This window comes from Suillus plorans, assembly GCF_016647745.1.
Source record: "Suillus plorans strain S12 chromosome Unknown HD556scaffold_126, whole genome shotgun sequence".
Lineage (NCBI taxonomy): Eukaryota > Fungi > Basidiomycota > Agaricomycetes > Boletales > Suillaceae > Suillus > Suillus plorans.
The window spans coordinates 8625-22885 of record NW_024537510.1 but is presented as its reverse complement, the minus strand read 5'-3'; the positions used below and the strand labels follow the sequence as shown (position 1 = coordinate 22885).

Below are 14261 nucleotides of genomic sequence, written 5' to 3'. Positions count from 1 at the left end.
GTCCCACGGGTCACGCGTCACGAGCCGGGCCCAGGCGGTTCATATGTTTCTTTAGTCACAGTAGCATGCCTATTTTTCCAACACGAAATATTGATGGTAGAACCCTGGGATGAGTCGTTGATTCTGGCGCGATGGATCAATTTTATTGGAATTTGAAACAATTCATCGACAAAGGAGTAATAAACAAGGTGTGCATATGCTGGACTCGTAAAGAGGATCACCATGTCACAGCTTCGCTTTGGGCTTCGTTCGCATCTCCCGAGCCTTGTCTCTTAACACCCTCCTCAACAGTTTACCGCTCGGGTTTTTCGGGACAACATCAATAAATTCAACACCCCCAGCGAGCTTTTTGTAGCCAACTTTATTATCAACAACGTGCTGTAAAGTTGAAGAATAAGTACAACGCGTTCCCTAGAGTTTTGAAGCACCAACCTTCATGATCGATGCTTTGATCTCGTCCGCGGCCTGAGGGCTTTCTTCGACACGTTTGGTGGCGTCAGGGCGGAGAACGACGAACGCCAGTGGTAATTCTCCACTATATTCATCTTGTATTCCAACCACGCACGTATCAGTTACGTCGGGGTGGTCCAGAATACACCCTTCAAGCTCAGCAGGTGCAACCTGGAATCCACGGACCTTCAACATTTCCTGTAGGGCTGCTCAATCAGGTGAGACAAAGGCCTAAGGCCAATCATCCAACCTTTAAACGGTCGAGGACTACAATTTCTCCCTTGCGGTTCATCTTCACCTCATCACCTGTACGGAGCCATCTGAAAGCGGAACGTCAGTGACCAGCCGATTGAACGCCTACCTACTCACCCATTTACGAAAGTTTCCTTCGTTCTGATCACATTGCGGTAAATATATGAATGATACAAGGAAGATGACCTCATACGCTTCAAGGTTGTTTGCATAACCAAGCGCAAGCGCCTGCGTCTTTACGACAAGCTCGCCAGGTTCGTCAAAGTCCGCAAGAGTACCATCTGGTTTCTCCACGCGGCCGATAATACCAGGAAGGAGTTGGCCAGCACCACCACTCAAGTCACACCTCTTATTCACCGCCCAAGTACTTATAACAGTACATGATTCGGTAAGGCCTGGCCGCTGGGATGAGATGTGGACGCGCACCCTCCAAAGATGGACTTACCGTAGCTCTGCCCTAGGTCGGCATTTGGAAATACCTCAACGAGCTGCTCCATCACCTCACGAGACAATGGTGCAGCACCCGAGGTGACGTATCGAACGTGACTGAAATCGTAACTCTTGGCGGCTGGATGCTAAGTGGTAGACGTAGATAAGTAAGGGACGCGATCATTCCAGGACGACTCGCTGACCTTGCACAGTTGTACGATGTGTGGGGGAACTAACCTAAAGTCTTGTTCAGGTGGGGTCAAATAAAGTCGGACGACCTACATAAGATGGGTAATACGGTGCCTGATTATGCTCTTCAGAAACTGTAGAAAGTTGTATTTCGCTGTTAAAACAACCGTCATCTGTATGCACTTCAATCAGTGTACATCTGCAGATTCGGAGTGTCGACGTACTCCGCAGAAAAAGGCATAATGGGCCTACAAGATATTCAGCAATGAGATAACTGAAGTCAAACGAGGTCGTACATTGAAGACCAGTCCATAAATATCTGGCAACAATCAGTCTCACAACAACATCACGATGTCGCAAGCGTGGCAATAGCTCACGATATAAAGGAAGCACTGCACAGGTAATCAAACCGAACCCTTTGGACAAACGACAACGCACGCACCAGCACAACATACGTCACCAGGTTTGAATCTTTGTCCAGCATAATCCTCACCGACCTTGTGGTGAGTGGCAAGCTGAATGACATTTGCAATAGGCGCATAGTGAGGTATTGCAACAGCCTGATAAATAGCATATGGAAGTCACATCCAATTGTCCTCACGAAATACGCGCTCACCTTGGGGCGACCAGTCGTCCCGCTGGAGAAATTCAGGAAGGCCACCTTGGTCTTCCCTTCAGCGGGAGCAAGTTTCCGTTCCGTGAAGTTTGGAGCACTTGCAAGACCTTGCGAAATCAAAACTTGCACAGTCGCTCTCTGCGCAGTATCAGCACCCTCGATGTCAAAAAGAATCACGCGATCCGCAGATACACCAGTGGCATATGCAGATGCCAAGGCCACATTGAGGGAGTCTGGGTGCGTGATGATGACGGCTGCTTTCACTGTATTTATTTGATACACGAGCTCGTCAACTGTAAATAGCGGGTTGGCACCGCTTGTGGGCGCATTTCAAAATGTTTTAGGCAACTTAGAGAAAGTGGGCATACGACACGGCAGCACCAAGTCTATGAGCCGCCCAAGCAGCCACAAGATAATCTGCAGAATTCATTCTGTCAACCCAAACATACACCACATACGTCAAAGCTATTCGCATACCGACATGATTTGGACTATAGATCAACACTATCAGGGGTGCAGGATGGGGGGATCATCAATACCTGCAAGTTATTGAAATTATAGCATTACCAACATGATCCTCCTCTGTGCGGAACAAGAGGAGTCAACATGTGGCACTCAGTGCCATGAAATCATAGAGAACGCACGGATGTTGTAGCGGATACTCAACGCGTTAGCAAGACCGTACGTCCGAGTCCTGAGCTGTGAAGTACACGATCAGTCACTGTAACCATTGGCCGAAATAGCAATCCATGTCAACCACACCAACTTTGCGTGTGACCCCGCAGAGAGTTGCTCAATTTCACTGGCAGGCAGACTCACCTCCTCAAGCCCAATCTTCCTACCACTCTGATCATCAACAATCCAAGCACCACTCTTACGAACAGGTTTTCTGACATGGTCCGTATCCAATATAAACTGCGCAAGTGTGAGGTCGTCGGGTATGTGAGGGAGGATGCCTGCAGGTGAGACGACTTCAGCCATATCTATCTAGTAACCACCGTCCAGAAAAGTAAGAATGATGAGAAAAAGTCAGGAATCCTCTGTAAATGTAAACTCTCATGGTTGTTTTTATACGTTGCAGCTGCCAGTGATTCCATATCTTTTTGAAACTATGCGAATCACAAAGTCACCTGAGTGACACCACATGTGACAATGTTCACACACTTATGAATCACGTACACATCACCAAAATTACTGAATTCAGACATCACATGACAAGTTGAAATTTCTGATGGGCCACCAACAACACATTACCATTGCCCAGATGTACTATTGGTTACCACTTGCTCGTGCATCCCCACACTTCGTGCATCCTCCAAAACCACACTTTTCTACTACAACTTGTCAAACTACTACATCTATTTGAAATAATAATATACAAGAACCTATTACGAGCTTAGACAGATGCATTCAGACAAGAAACAAGAGAAATAAATGTTTGGTTGTGACAAAGGCTTTTGTCACTTCCATTGTCACCTGCCGTCTGCTGCCGCAGTGGAGTTTCAACTCAGACGCACACAGATGTAGTGATGTTCCGGCTCGGCTTCAAGCCCCGGGCCAGGCCAAGCCGGGCCTGATTGAGCCAGGCCCAGCCCAGGCCCAGGACACGGCCTGACCAGGGCTTTGGCCCAGGCTTCAATTTTGCGAAGCCTAAGCCGCCGGCCCAAGCCGTGGCTTAGCAGTGCACTATCTATTTCGGTATGTAAGTTTCTGTTTATGTTTATGTTGCCATCTTGCGATCGGTATCAGCTTCTCAGTCAATCATACCATGAGGTATGTCAGAATGAGATCACAGTGAGTCGCCGTTGTCATGTTATTAAAGCTCGCTGATATTTACCCCGGTCTTGAAAAGCAAACATTCAGCAATCCATGCACCTTTACAGTCTTGCCTGGCGCTTCAACTTCGCTGCCTTCGCAAACTTAATCTGTTTTTGAACCACGTTCGATTTTTTATATGTGGTACGTGTATATGTGTTGTATCTACCTAGCAGCCTGCAATGACCAGCACAGTCCACACAGATAGTGAAGATGAACCTATCGTGCATTCTCGTCCCATACGCAGGATCAAACCCACTGCTGCTCTCCTCCAACACTCGGAGAAGGCCGCCCTTCCATCCCAAACCAAAGCCATCAACGAATTCCGTGCCGCGGAGGCAGCCAAGCGTGCTTTGGAGGTTTCTGCCCAACCCAAGCCCGTGCCTCCCCCACCCACAGCTATTTCCTCGTCCAACGTGCCTCCCCCACCCTCACCTATTCCCTCATCCAACAAACGCTTGCATCCTGATGATGCCTTTGTCGACATCGAAGATGAATCTGTCGACGAAGACCACGACTCAGTCCGCGAGAATGCTCGTACCAACCCTAAGCCTCGTAGAAAGAAACAGAAGGCCCCAGAGAAGTCCCCCGAGTTGGTTGATGGAGATGGGGTTCTCATCGACATTGATGTCTCTATTGCGGACCCAGGATTGTCTCGGGAAGGCAAAACTGCTGATATCGACGCATTCTTTGGAGCGACATTTGAGCAAACCGGGGCCAATGGCAAAGTGAAGAAATACCGAAAGTGCAGTGTTTGCCCGTAAGTCCACCTTTGTACTCTCATACTACTCACTCACTCGTTTGTAGGAAAAAATGTGTCCTTGTCAATGAAATCACCACCCTTCGTCGCCACGCTGAGGCCCATTTTTCCGGCAAGTATCGCAAATGGGCAAACCAACATTCATTCGAATCAATGTTACCTGGCGACGTCAAGGCTCGCAAGGAGAACGCTGCGCAGCAGAGGATCAATGCCCATCTCACTGAACACAAGGCCGAACGAGTCGTACCGTATTCTGACAAGTTGTTCAGACAAGCTGCCATTGAATGGCTTGTGGCGACTGATCAGGTATGTCTGCCTTCCTCAATTCAAAACCACGACTGACGGCTTATTTTTCTAGCCTATACAAGCGCTTGAGCACCCTAAATTTCAAGAGCTGATTCATGTTGCTTCTCGCGCAACCAACGGAGTCAGGATTCCGGGTAGGAAGGGCACTCGTGCCGAAATTATGAGAATGTTTAAAAACCACCTTACAAGGCTAAGGACCACGCTGAACGTGAGTGATGTCTGTTTGATGTCTGTTTGATGTCTGTTTGTTGTATTTTGTCTCATTGGGCTTCATAGAGTGCTGCTGTCAAGGGAAACATTAATACCACCTGCGACGCATGGCAAGCGGAGAACATCGATGGTTATTTTGCTGTCACGGGGCATTGGATTGAAGAGAAGGTACCCATGCAATGGGAAATTGAAAGCTCACTCCTCGAGTTCACGAAAGTCAACAATGCACATAGCGGCAAGCGGCTGGGCGGGGCCTTATTCAAAATTCTCGATCGTGTTGGGATTGCACAGAAGGTAAATCAGTTTATTTGACTACGACGTCCTACAGCGCTCATATAACTTAGCTTGGGCATGTCACCTGCGACAATGCTGCAAACAAAGCACTGCGGAGGAAGTGGTGAGTCGAGCTTTTTTTTGGCTTTGCACAATAGTCTGATTTTGCTGCCAGTTCAAAGCTCGTTATCGTGAGCTGAATGAAGACACTACGTTTTTGTCGTCATCCCAGCCCACATCCAAGAAAAGCAAGGCAGGTGGTCTCAAGTCACTCATCCGCGAAGTCATCAGCGATTCGGAGGACGACTTACTTATGAACCCCACCCCTACTTCCATTGGCGATCCATCACGGCCATGGAGGGCCGAATTTATGAGCTATTTGGAGACTGTTGAGGCAGCTCTACCAGCAGGTGTATCTGCTATTCATTGGTGGGGGGTACGTTCTATGGCTTGCGCTACTTGGAAAATTCGCACTGATGTCAATTTTGCTCAAGATAAATGCACCAAGATATCCAGTATGGGCCTCGCTCGCACGAGATTACCTATCCATCATGTCGTCATCAGTCTCAAGCGAGCGTGCATTCTCGCAAGGTGGCATAACCATCAGTAAACGACGGAACCGGCTTAAAGGAGACATTGTTGAAGCTCTCCAATGTCTCAAATGTGCGATACGACACGACCTTATCTTTCGCGAGCCTGGACCATCCTCTCTTGTGGAGTCGGAGGAATTTGACGACTCTGAATTGGAAGCTGACAGTGAGGAGAGGACCGGAGATGTTATTGCAGACGAGGAGGATGCTTGGGATGCTTTGATTTCAGATGATGACGAGGTTTCTGAGTAGTTACTTCATGTATTTTCTTGTGCTACTATACTACGAATCTACAACTTTGCATACCACCAAGCCGCGGCCTAGTATGGCTCAAGCCACGGCTTTGGGCTGGCTTGGGCTCACGGCCTAGGCTTGAAATATGGCAAGCCTAAGCCCCCCCAGGCCAAGCCTAAGCCGGGGCTTTGAGCCCAAGCCGGGCCGGAACGTCACTACACAGATGGCACGCACTCAAGTCGGTGACTGTAAAAAGCCAGTGTGACTAAACTGTGACTTTCCGTGACTTTTCTGTGACTGCACGAAATGTGGTGTGTATGAGCAAGTGGTAACCAATAGTATCAGGTTGTTTTTGAAATTTTTAATTTCAGTCATGAGATACTTTCTACATATGGATCACCCATGTGCAACTTGAAGTCTTGAGCATAGCAATATTAATTGAGCTTGACTCAAGCTCACTGTCCTCGATAGTGAGCTCAGATATTCACCCAATCCTTGTCCTTTTCCTTAGTATACAAAAATGTGCCACTTTCAACTTGTTAGTTATGCTGTATTGGCCACATTCATTTGTCAACCAATTCCTGTTAGATACATGATTTTGGCTCATTACTCTATTTCAAACTGAAATTAGCTAAATCTGTTCTAGGATCTTGTGGATATGTACTATGATATAAAACATCAGTAAACTAAAATGAGCTGTACAGAGCTGTACAGTATCCCAGCTCCATAGCTTGGTCCCTACTACCTAGCTTGCTACAGTAGCAGACTATTTTGTCAATCTCTGTACAGATGCCCACAGACATGCCCAGCAAGCACGAAACAGCTCTCAAATAGTACCAATTTCCTCTGTCTATGTCTGTACAGACCCTCACAGATCACTCAGAGAATGTGATTTGTGCAGACAACTTGCTCCTGGTCACGGCATTCACTCTATACAATAGCATAGCCACAAAAATATATTGAATCTTTAGATCTCATACTAACATATCTCACAGGACAATCACCAGAGAATTTTGCCAGTCTCCAGGTTAATCCTGAGTTCCCCGAGGACGCTGACCTTGATGCCATTGATCATGAAGATCAAAATGCATTGATGGAGGACATGACTGATTATTTACAATCGATTGTTGACTGACTTGGGCACAACCTACTACCCCACTTAGCCACAACCTATTTGACGTCAACTTGAGCACTGCTTACTTACCTCTAGTTTCATTAGTTCTGTATGTCTAGTTGTAATCTAAAAGCTGTTTTTGAATGCCCTCATCAGACAGAAATGCGGAAATGCGATAATGTAGCATACAATTGTAGAACTAGTGACAATGCGACAGTGTAGCATACAATTGTGGGATAGATAATGCAATAATGTAGCCTACAACTGTAGGGTAGAAAATGTGATAATATAACATACAACCGTAGGATAGAAAATGTGATATACATACAACTACTAAGTGCTAGCTACGGTGCTGAGCCTTTTGAACTTGAATTATGCATGTGAGAACATTGATCTGTGTTTGATCTGTGTACATAATACTATAGCCATTACACTTCTTCAACTGCACCTCACATCCAGCAACTTGCATCCATGAAATCACCGCCCTCTCCACCACCCTTCATTCTGGCATCTTCTACCAACAAGCCACCTTCAGGTGCCATTGAACTGGTGGAATCCCATCGCTTCACTATGTCAGGTCTCGCAGCTTTGTACTCTTCTTCCTTTGCACCAGGTTTCAGCAATAACAAATGACAAGCTGCCATATGGGCTCTGCTTAGGCATGATGTTCATATTGACGGTACCCACTACCAGACAAGGACAATGGGGGGTCTTAACCCATCATACATCGGCTTCAATCAGCCAACCAATGGGAACAGGGCAGAGCGGTGTAACGAGACAATGATCACTGGTCACTACACGAAGTAAGTACCCAGCAATATAAAATGTTGTGGTCTTGCACAGCCTAATCTGCTATACTTGTAGACAAGTGTGTTCGACCCGAGGGGTTAGCTATCTGGAATAAGTCTGAAGGTAGTGAAATGATAAGTGATCAAAAGTCCGAGTGCGGGAAACAAAGTCCGAAGGTATAATCACTAGTCCAGCACCAAAGTGTCGGGTCCGATGTTTTCGGGTTAGCAGACTAGTGGGTTTCAGGTGTGGGTTCAGAAGACTATGGAGAATATCGATAATGACAAGTATTTTGGATAGAAAGAGTGGTAATATTTGCAATGTCAACTAAGAACTATGAAATATCGGGTTTGACCACAAAGCATCGGGAAACGGCTCCCTACTACTTGGATGATGAATAATGCTTGAGGTCAATCCAATATATATGTAGGTACATAGAAATGTGGAACCTGTAGGCAAAAGTAGCTGCGAAATATTTTGGGTCCGATGTACATGTAAACAAACACGAGGTGCTGTGGACTATGGGAAAACATGTAATAGTGCTTGCTGCAACATGAGTAATGTGCAAAATGATGAACTACACACCTAGTGGGGCTAGCAAGACAGGACGGGACATGGATAGGACAAGTGCACGGGAAAACATCGGGTCCAATGTGGCCGAAACATCGGGTCCGCTAGTCAAAGTGTCGGATTGAACGGGAAGTGATTATCGTGCAATGTGGATCATAAAATAACTGAATTTGCGCCTAGCACGAGCTCGAGTGCTACAGTGGACCCTTACTCACAGCGAGCTGGTCGAGGCAGCCCTCCAGGATGTCTTTGATATGGTCAGTTGTTCCCACTTTTCTTTCTCTTAAGCCTCACGACATTTCTCAGATCACTATGCAAGACCATTGAAGGTGAGGAATCTTGACTGTGGGTGAAAACACTAAAAGAAAGGGGGCTCTACAGCAAGACCTGGATACGAGAATACAACTCGACCCGAAGGACAGCTACTGAGAGAAGTTCCTCGCAAATAAGGTGGAGGGAAACTCTGTCAACTAGACGGGCGCTGGTAGACGCGGGAAAGTAACGCGCGCGAAGGCGCGCGTAGGCGATGCGAAGGCGTGCGAGATGCGCGCGTGAGCGAGAGATGCGGAGGGTACGCGCGTAAGCGGGCGCGCGCTTGAACGATGAAGGAGAGGAGTCCTTAAGAGAATAGCAAGGGCACAGGTGTCAAACAGTGGAGGAATATAATCAGATTTCTAGTATTGGAGGGAGAACTATACACTTTGCAGTATATCAAGATAAGGGGAAAGTAAGTACCAGAACCAAAGGAATCCTCCCTTTATTTAAGAAGGGAGATTACGCTATGCGGCGCGCTTCCGAGCGCGCTCCCGAACCGAGTAACCATATCAACTTCTAAATATATTCTAAGTTTAAATAGACTCTCTGTATGTAAGCGCGGAGGTCGGACCAAAGGTTCGTTAATTCAAAGAGAGAGATAAAAATAACGCACCAGTAAATCAGCAAGGACAAAGGACAGAGGGACGGATGGTAGGAGCGCGAAGGCCTATGGAGCGCGCGCGCGAAGGGCATGTGTGCGTGTGCGATGTGCGAGTGAGGCGCGTACGTAGGGCGCGCGCGCGAGAGCGCGAATGACTGGTCCTTAGGATGTGAGCTGATACAGGTAGGGAATTAAATGGGTAAGAAGGCCGCATATCCGGCATTGAGAGGCGCGAGTCTCTACATCTCCTGGGAACTTACATTCTGAGTGTCCCCACTCAGAGCTATAGCGCGGGATTTTTTGACTTGGAGAAATGGTGATAGACAGGGGTCATGTGATCGCGAGAGTAGGGCCGCTCCTTTGATGATCGCGAGCATCGCTGATCTAATCGATGGGGTTGTTGATAAGAGATGGAAGTGTTCTCGCGATCTCTTGTCTTCCTTCTTATCATTACCATCATGCCTCCTTTCACTGCCGCTATGCTGAACTCCACTCCCTCTCCAGAACCTGAGCCTGTGGCGCCAATTCACCCTGAGGACGCGCCTATGGCTGATGCTAGCGCGGAGTCCGATACCGACCGCCTTGTCAGCGCTTGGACCGCTTCCCTGGTCGCATTGGAGGCGTGCGTCATGGTGACGCCAGACCTCAAGCCGGAGCTCCTCGAGGATCAAGAGATGTGGATGCGCTGTAGAAACAACAATACTGAGTGGGGCTATACGAAGATGGCTCCAAACTGATATATTTTTGTTGTGGTCTTTGCACTGCCTAGTCTGCTATACTTGAGACGACAAGTGCGTTCGACCCAGGGGTCTGCGGTCTGGGAATAGTCTTGGGGGTAAGTGAGTGATGTGGAGTCAATAGTCCGAGCGCGGGAAACAATGTCCGAAGGTATAATTACGATGTCCGATGCAAAAGCGTCGGGTCCGATGTTTTCGGGGTATCAGGTTCTGGTTCGGGGTGTCGGAAACTAATAGTAACGCTATAGCGAGCGTCGGAAGAGCGAGCGGTGTGCGCGATAATAACAATGACTGATACGGATAATGAAAGAGCGATGATATTCGCAATATCAACTAAGAACTACGAAATATCGGGTTTGACCACTAAGCGTCGGGGAACTGCTCCCCTCTACTTGGATAATGAATAATGCTCGAGGTCAGTCCAATATATATGTAAGTACGTAGAAATGCGGAACCCGTAGGCGAAAGTAGCGGCGGAGTATTTCGGATCCGAAGTACATGTAAATAAACATGAGGCGCTGCGGACTATGGGAAAACATGTAATAGCGCTGGCTACGACGTGAGTAATGTGCGAAATAATGAACTACACACCTAGTGGGGCTAGCAAGACAGGACGGGACACGGATAGGACAAGTGCGCGGGAAAACATCGGGTCCGATGCGGCCTAAACGTCGGGTTGGCGGGTTAGCGTCGGATAACATCGGGAAGTGATTAGCATGTGACGGGTATTTGGCGTGTACTGTGAAATAGCTCAATACGAGCCCAGCGCCAGCTCGTGTCCTACATCTCCTACGAACTTTGAATACTGACTGTCCCCAGTCAGCGGTATGTGGGAAGACTTCACCAAATTTGCGGGTTTTCTAAGTCACGTGACCAGCGGGAAATGCGGCCGAGACTTTCTCACGATTTCTGCATATAAACCCGAGCCCTTGACAACTGCGCTTCTCTTCTTTCATTCTTTTCCCCTTCATCTAATCTCACTATGGCGTTCCCCTTTGACACTGCACAAGTCTTATCTCCTGAGGCTGAGTCTCTCCAGCGCGGATTTTCGGAACTTCGGCAAAAGATGGAAGCCGAATCGAAGTGCGTACCAGATGATAGGCCGGATCTCATGGTGGAAAAGGAAGAATGGTGCAGGAGGTGGAACAAGATTTCGGTGCGTCGCATTTGCTGTGATTTTCGGGTTTTCCGTGCTAATATCCGAAAGTCCGATATCGGAATCTTTATAGCGGCCGGAAAGGATAAGGGTGTCGCACTTGCGTTGACTGCGGAGGATGTTGCGAGGGGTAAGGAATTGGTTGGGATTCATGATCGCTTCGTGGAACAGCTGCATGCGCTCAAGGAAATGGCCGCGCGTCAGGCCGAAATTTCCGAACCTCAAGGCGCACCTGTGGATGTCTCGATGGAAGGTGAGGGCGATGAAGAAGAAGATGCGGACGGCGAGTCCGAAGTTCCGATTAAGCGGCCGACTCGGGTGCGCAAGGCAAAGCATCCTGCGCCGAAGGTAAGTCCGAAATTTTTGCGTTTGTCTTACGCTAGATATTTCGCAAGGGTGATGATTCTGATGATGGAATGATTCTTCACGACCCTCCCTGCGACCGCTGCGCTAAGCGTGACACCGAATGCTTCGGACCCGAAAAACGCGGGTGTACAGAGTGCCGGAACTCTAAACAGGCATGTTCCTATTCTCGCATTGGTGAGATTTCCTCTTTTTCGCATTTTTCGGTGTTTTGACTCCTGTACTTAGCGCGCGCCAAGGGCAAAGCGTCTGCGCGTCGGCCGATGGCGGCTTCCAAGGTTCGGGTCGGGTCTTCGCTCGGATCCGAACCTCCTATTACGATTTCCGATGGTGAAGATATGGCATCCGCCTCGCGTATTTCGAAGACAAAGCCGGTGGTGCTGATTCAGGGTAGGAAAAGGAAGTTGGCGGATGTAGAGGAAGAGGATTTCGCACTTGCGGATTCGGGTTTGAGTGGAGAGGACCTGATTTTGGCGGGTAAGCTTCGGGGTGTCTATGCGAAGTTTCGCACTATCCAGGGGCTGATGTCCGAAGTTGCGAATGAGTTGGACATGATGCAGGCGCATGTCACCAAAAAGGCGCGTTTCTGAATACTGTCTCTTTCAATTTCTTTCTGCTTCTGTACTACCAATTAGCGTTTCTCCTAGCTGTACAATGTATTCCGCGTGTTTTCCGAATGTCAAAGCGTGATGTCCGATGAATTCTTCTAATGTCCGAAATGTCAAAGCGTCGGGTCCAATGCGATGTCCGAAGTTTCCATGTATGTCCTGTGTCCCTTGTGTCCGTGTCTCGTGTCTTGATGCTAGGTCATCCCCTACTAGGGTGTCTAATAAAAAACAATGAAAAAAATAATCATAAGTGCCAGATGAATTTTCGGATAACGTAGTCAAGATGATACTATGGACGCAGATTACCATCTGACTTGACTTCTTCGTGCAACTTTTGACTGTCTCTCTTCGGGTTTTTCGGGTTTTCGGGTTTTTCTACGTATATATAAGGGTGCGCGCGCGATGCGCAGTTCGAAGATGAAATGCTATATAAATAGGGGTTATTAACGCGCGTTCGGATTCGAATGTCTGTGTACTATTAGTTTCTTCTGTAGGTGTGGATGTATGAGGATAGTGATTTTTCGGGTTATTGAGATATGAAACACCGGCCTAATCCCAGGGTGAAACGTGCAAGCTATGAACATATGTGCGCATTTTCGGGTATCGCGTTACCCGAAATTTCGGGGTTTCGAACTATAGCTTTTTCCTAAGGTAAAGACGTCGTTGGCTTTCATACTGGTAAAACGCGATCTGGGAGTGCGATGGACGAGGGTATTGAAAGCGTCGGTAGACCGGATGATGGAATCGGATATTTCGGATCCGATGCGACGGGTGACGATAGGGCGAAACTATGCAGGGAAACTGCGGGTAAACGGGGCATATCTTTGGGATGATGGGGAAATGTGTTTCGGGTGTTTCGGGCTTTGACGTGCGGATTTTCGGGTGTGACAATTCAAAATGATACCTAGACCTAGTGACATAACCGGTGAGAATTAAAGCGACGGCTACTGCATGAACAAAATGATCAGTGCGATCCGGAGAAGGTAAAACGAGTTCGTGATCTAAACTCCTGGTACAAATATCCCATATTTCGGGGAATTCGTCGGCCGATGTTTCGGGTATCTCGGGTACGTTGTCTTCTAGCGACGTTAGCTCTGAATCTAAGACTTCTGATGTTAGTACGTCTGCATCAATGACTTCTAAGAATACATCCAATTGTTCCGATGGTAACTGAACTTGTCCGAAGGTCAAGTCCGAAATTTCGGGACTTCGGACTCCCTCTGGGGCGTCGGATGTTGCGATAGGGTCTTTGGGTGCGGAGATTTCTATTTCTGAAGTTAGATGTTCTTGTGCGGGTGTGTATTCGTCACTTAGGGGAAGTGTCCACCATTCATAATCATCGGATTCCTCGGGTTCGGGTATTTCTGGCTTCGGGTCGGGTCGGGTATACTCGTGTATGCCTCCTTCTGGGTAGGACGACAGAATTTCGTTAGTAAAATCTAACCAAGATGTACCTCGGGCCTCAGGGCATCCTGCCCATAGTTCTTTGTGGTCGCATTGGATATACCTGAGAGTATACTTGATGAGCTCAGTGTCCGATAAATTGCACTTTTGTCCAAGTTGGTCTACAGATTGCAAAAATGCGAAAACTCCGTAAACATCGCCGGTGAATCTTGGGGCTGATTGTTCTGTCCTGAATGGCATGCCAAATCTGTCGGGCATGATGGGAAAAACTGCAGGTACGTCGGAAATATCGTCGGGCCGTCGGGTCCGAAGTACGGGTTCATCAGGAAATCCTAAAATCAAAATCACTTAATCAAAACTAAACCAGATGGACCCCTCGCGGTGGGCTCCAGTTGTAGAAACAACAATACTGTGAGGAACAAATGATGCTCCAGACTGTATCTGTAAATGTTGTGAGGTCGCGCGTTGCCTAGTCTGCTA

At 47.8% G+C, this 14261-nt stretch overlaps 4 protein-coding genes across 4 annotated transcripts; 2 read left to right on the top strand and 2 right to left on the bottom strand.

Moving 5' to 3' along the window:
- Positions 1–125: 125 nt before the first annotated feature.
- HD556DRAFT_1301820 (uncharacterized protein) lies at positions 126–3050 on the bottom strand. The gene is made up of 18 exons (XM_041299475.1): positions 2756–3050; positions 2581–2635; positions 2504–2518; positions 2414–2440; positions 2305–2353; positions 1937–2252; positions 1763–1880; positions 1698–1712; positions 1617–1639; positions 1545–1568; positions 1414–1493; positions 1335–1368; positions 1148–1277; positions 896–1097; positions 820–843; positions 701–770; positions 433–648; positions 126–378 (listed from the first exon to the last, which is right to left on the bottom strand). The coding sequence occupies exons 1-18, from the start codon at positions 2915–2917 to the stop codon at positions 226–228; spliced, it is 1713 nt and encodes a 570-aa protein (XP_041152341.1). The 5' UTR covers positions 2918–3050; the 3' UTR covers positions 126–225.
- Positions 3051–4571: 1521 nt separating this feature from the next.
- HD556DRAFT_1250693 (uncharacterized protein) lies at positions 4572–5055 on the top strand (the record flags this gene model as incomplete). Its single annotated transcript, XM_041298955.1, has 2 exons — positions 4572–4817; positions 4870–5055. Coding segments are annotated over 2 exons (432 nt in total), but the record flags the coding sequence as incomplete, so codon positions are not given.
- Positions 5056–10998: 5943 nt separating this feature from the next.
- On the top strand, positions 10999–12470 carry HD556DRAFT_1425285 (uncharacterized protein). Its single transcript, XM_041304607.1, has 4 exons — positions 10999–11406; positions 11458–11754; positions 11802–11946; positions 11998–12470. Exons 1-4 carry the CDS (start codon positions 11233–11235, stop codon positions 12357–12359), a joined length of 978 nt encoding a protein of 325 aa, XP_041152339.1. The 5' UTR covers positions 10999–11232; the 3' UTR covers positions 12360–12470.
- Positions 12471–13010: 540 nt separating this feature from the next.
- HD556DRAFT_1451304 (uncharacterized protein) lies at positions 13011–14039 on the bottom strand (the record flags this gene model as incomplete). Its single annotated transcript, XM_041307933.1, has 1 exon — positions 13011–14039. The coding sequence occupies one exon, from the start codon at positions 14037–14039 to the stop codon at positions 13011–13013; it is 1029 nt and encodes a 342-aa protein (XP_041152338.1).
- Between the last annotated feature and the right edge of the window lie 222 nt (positions 14040–14261).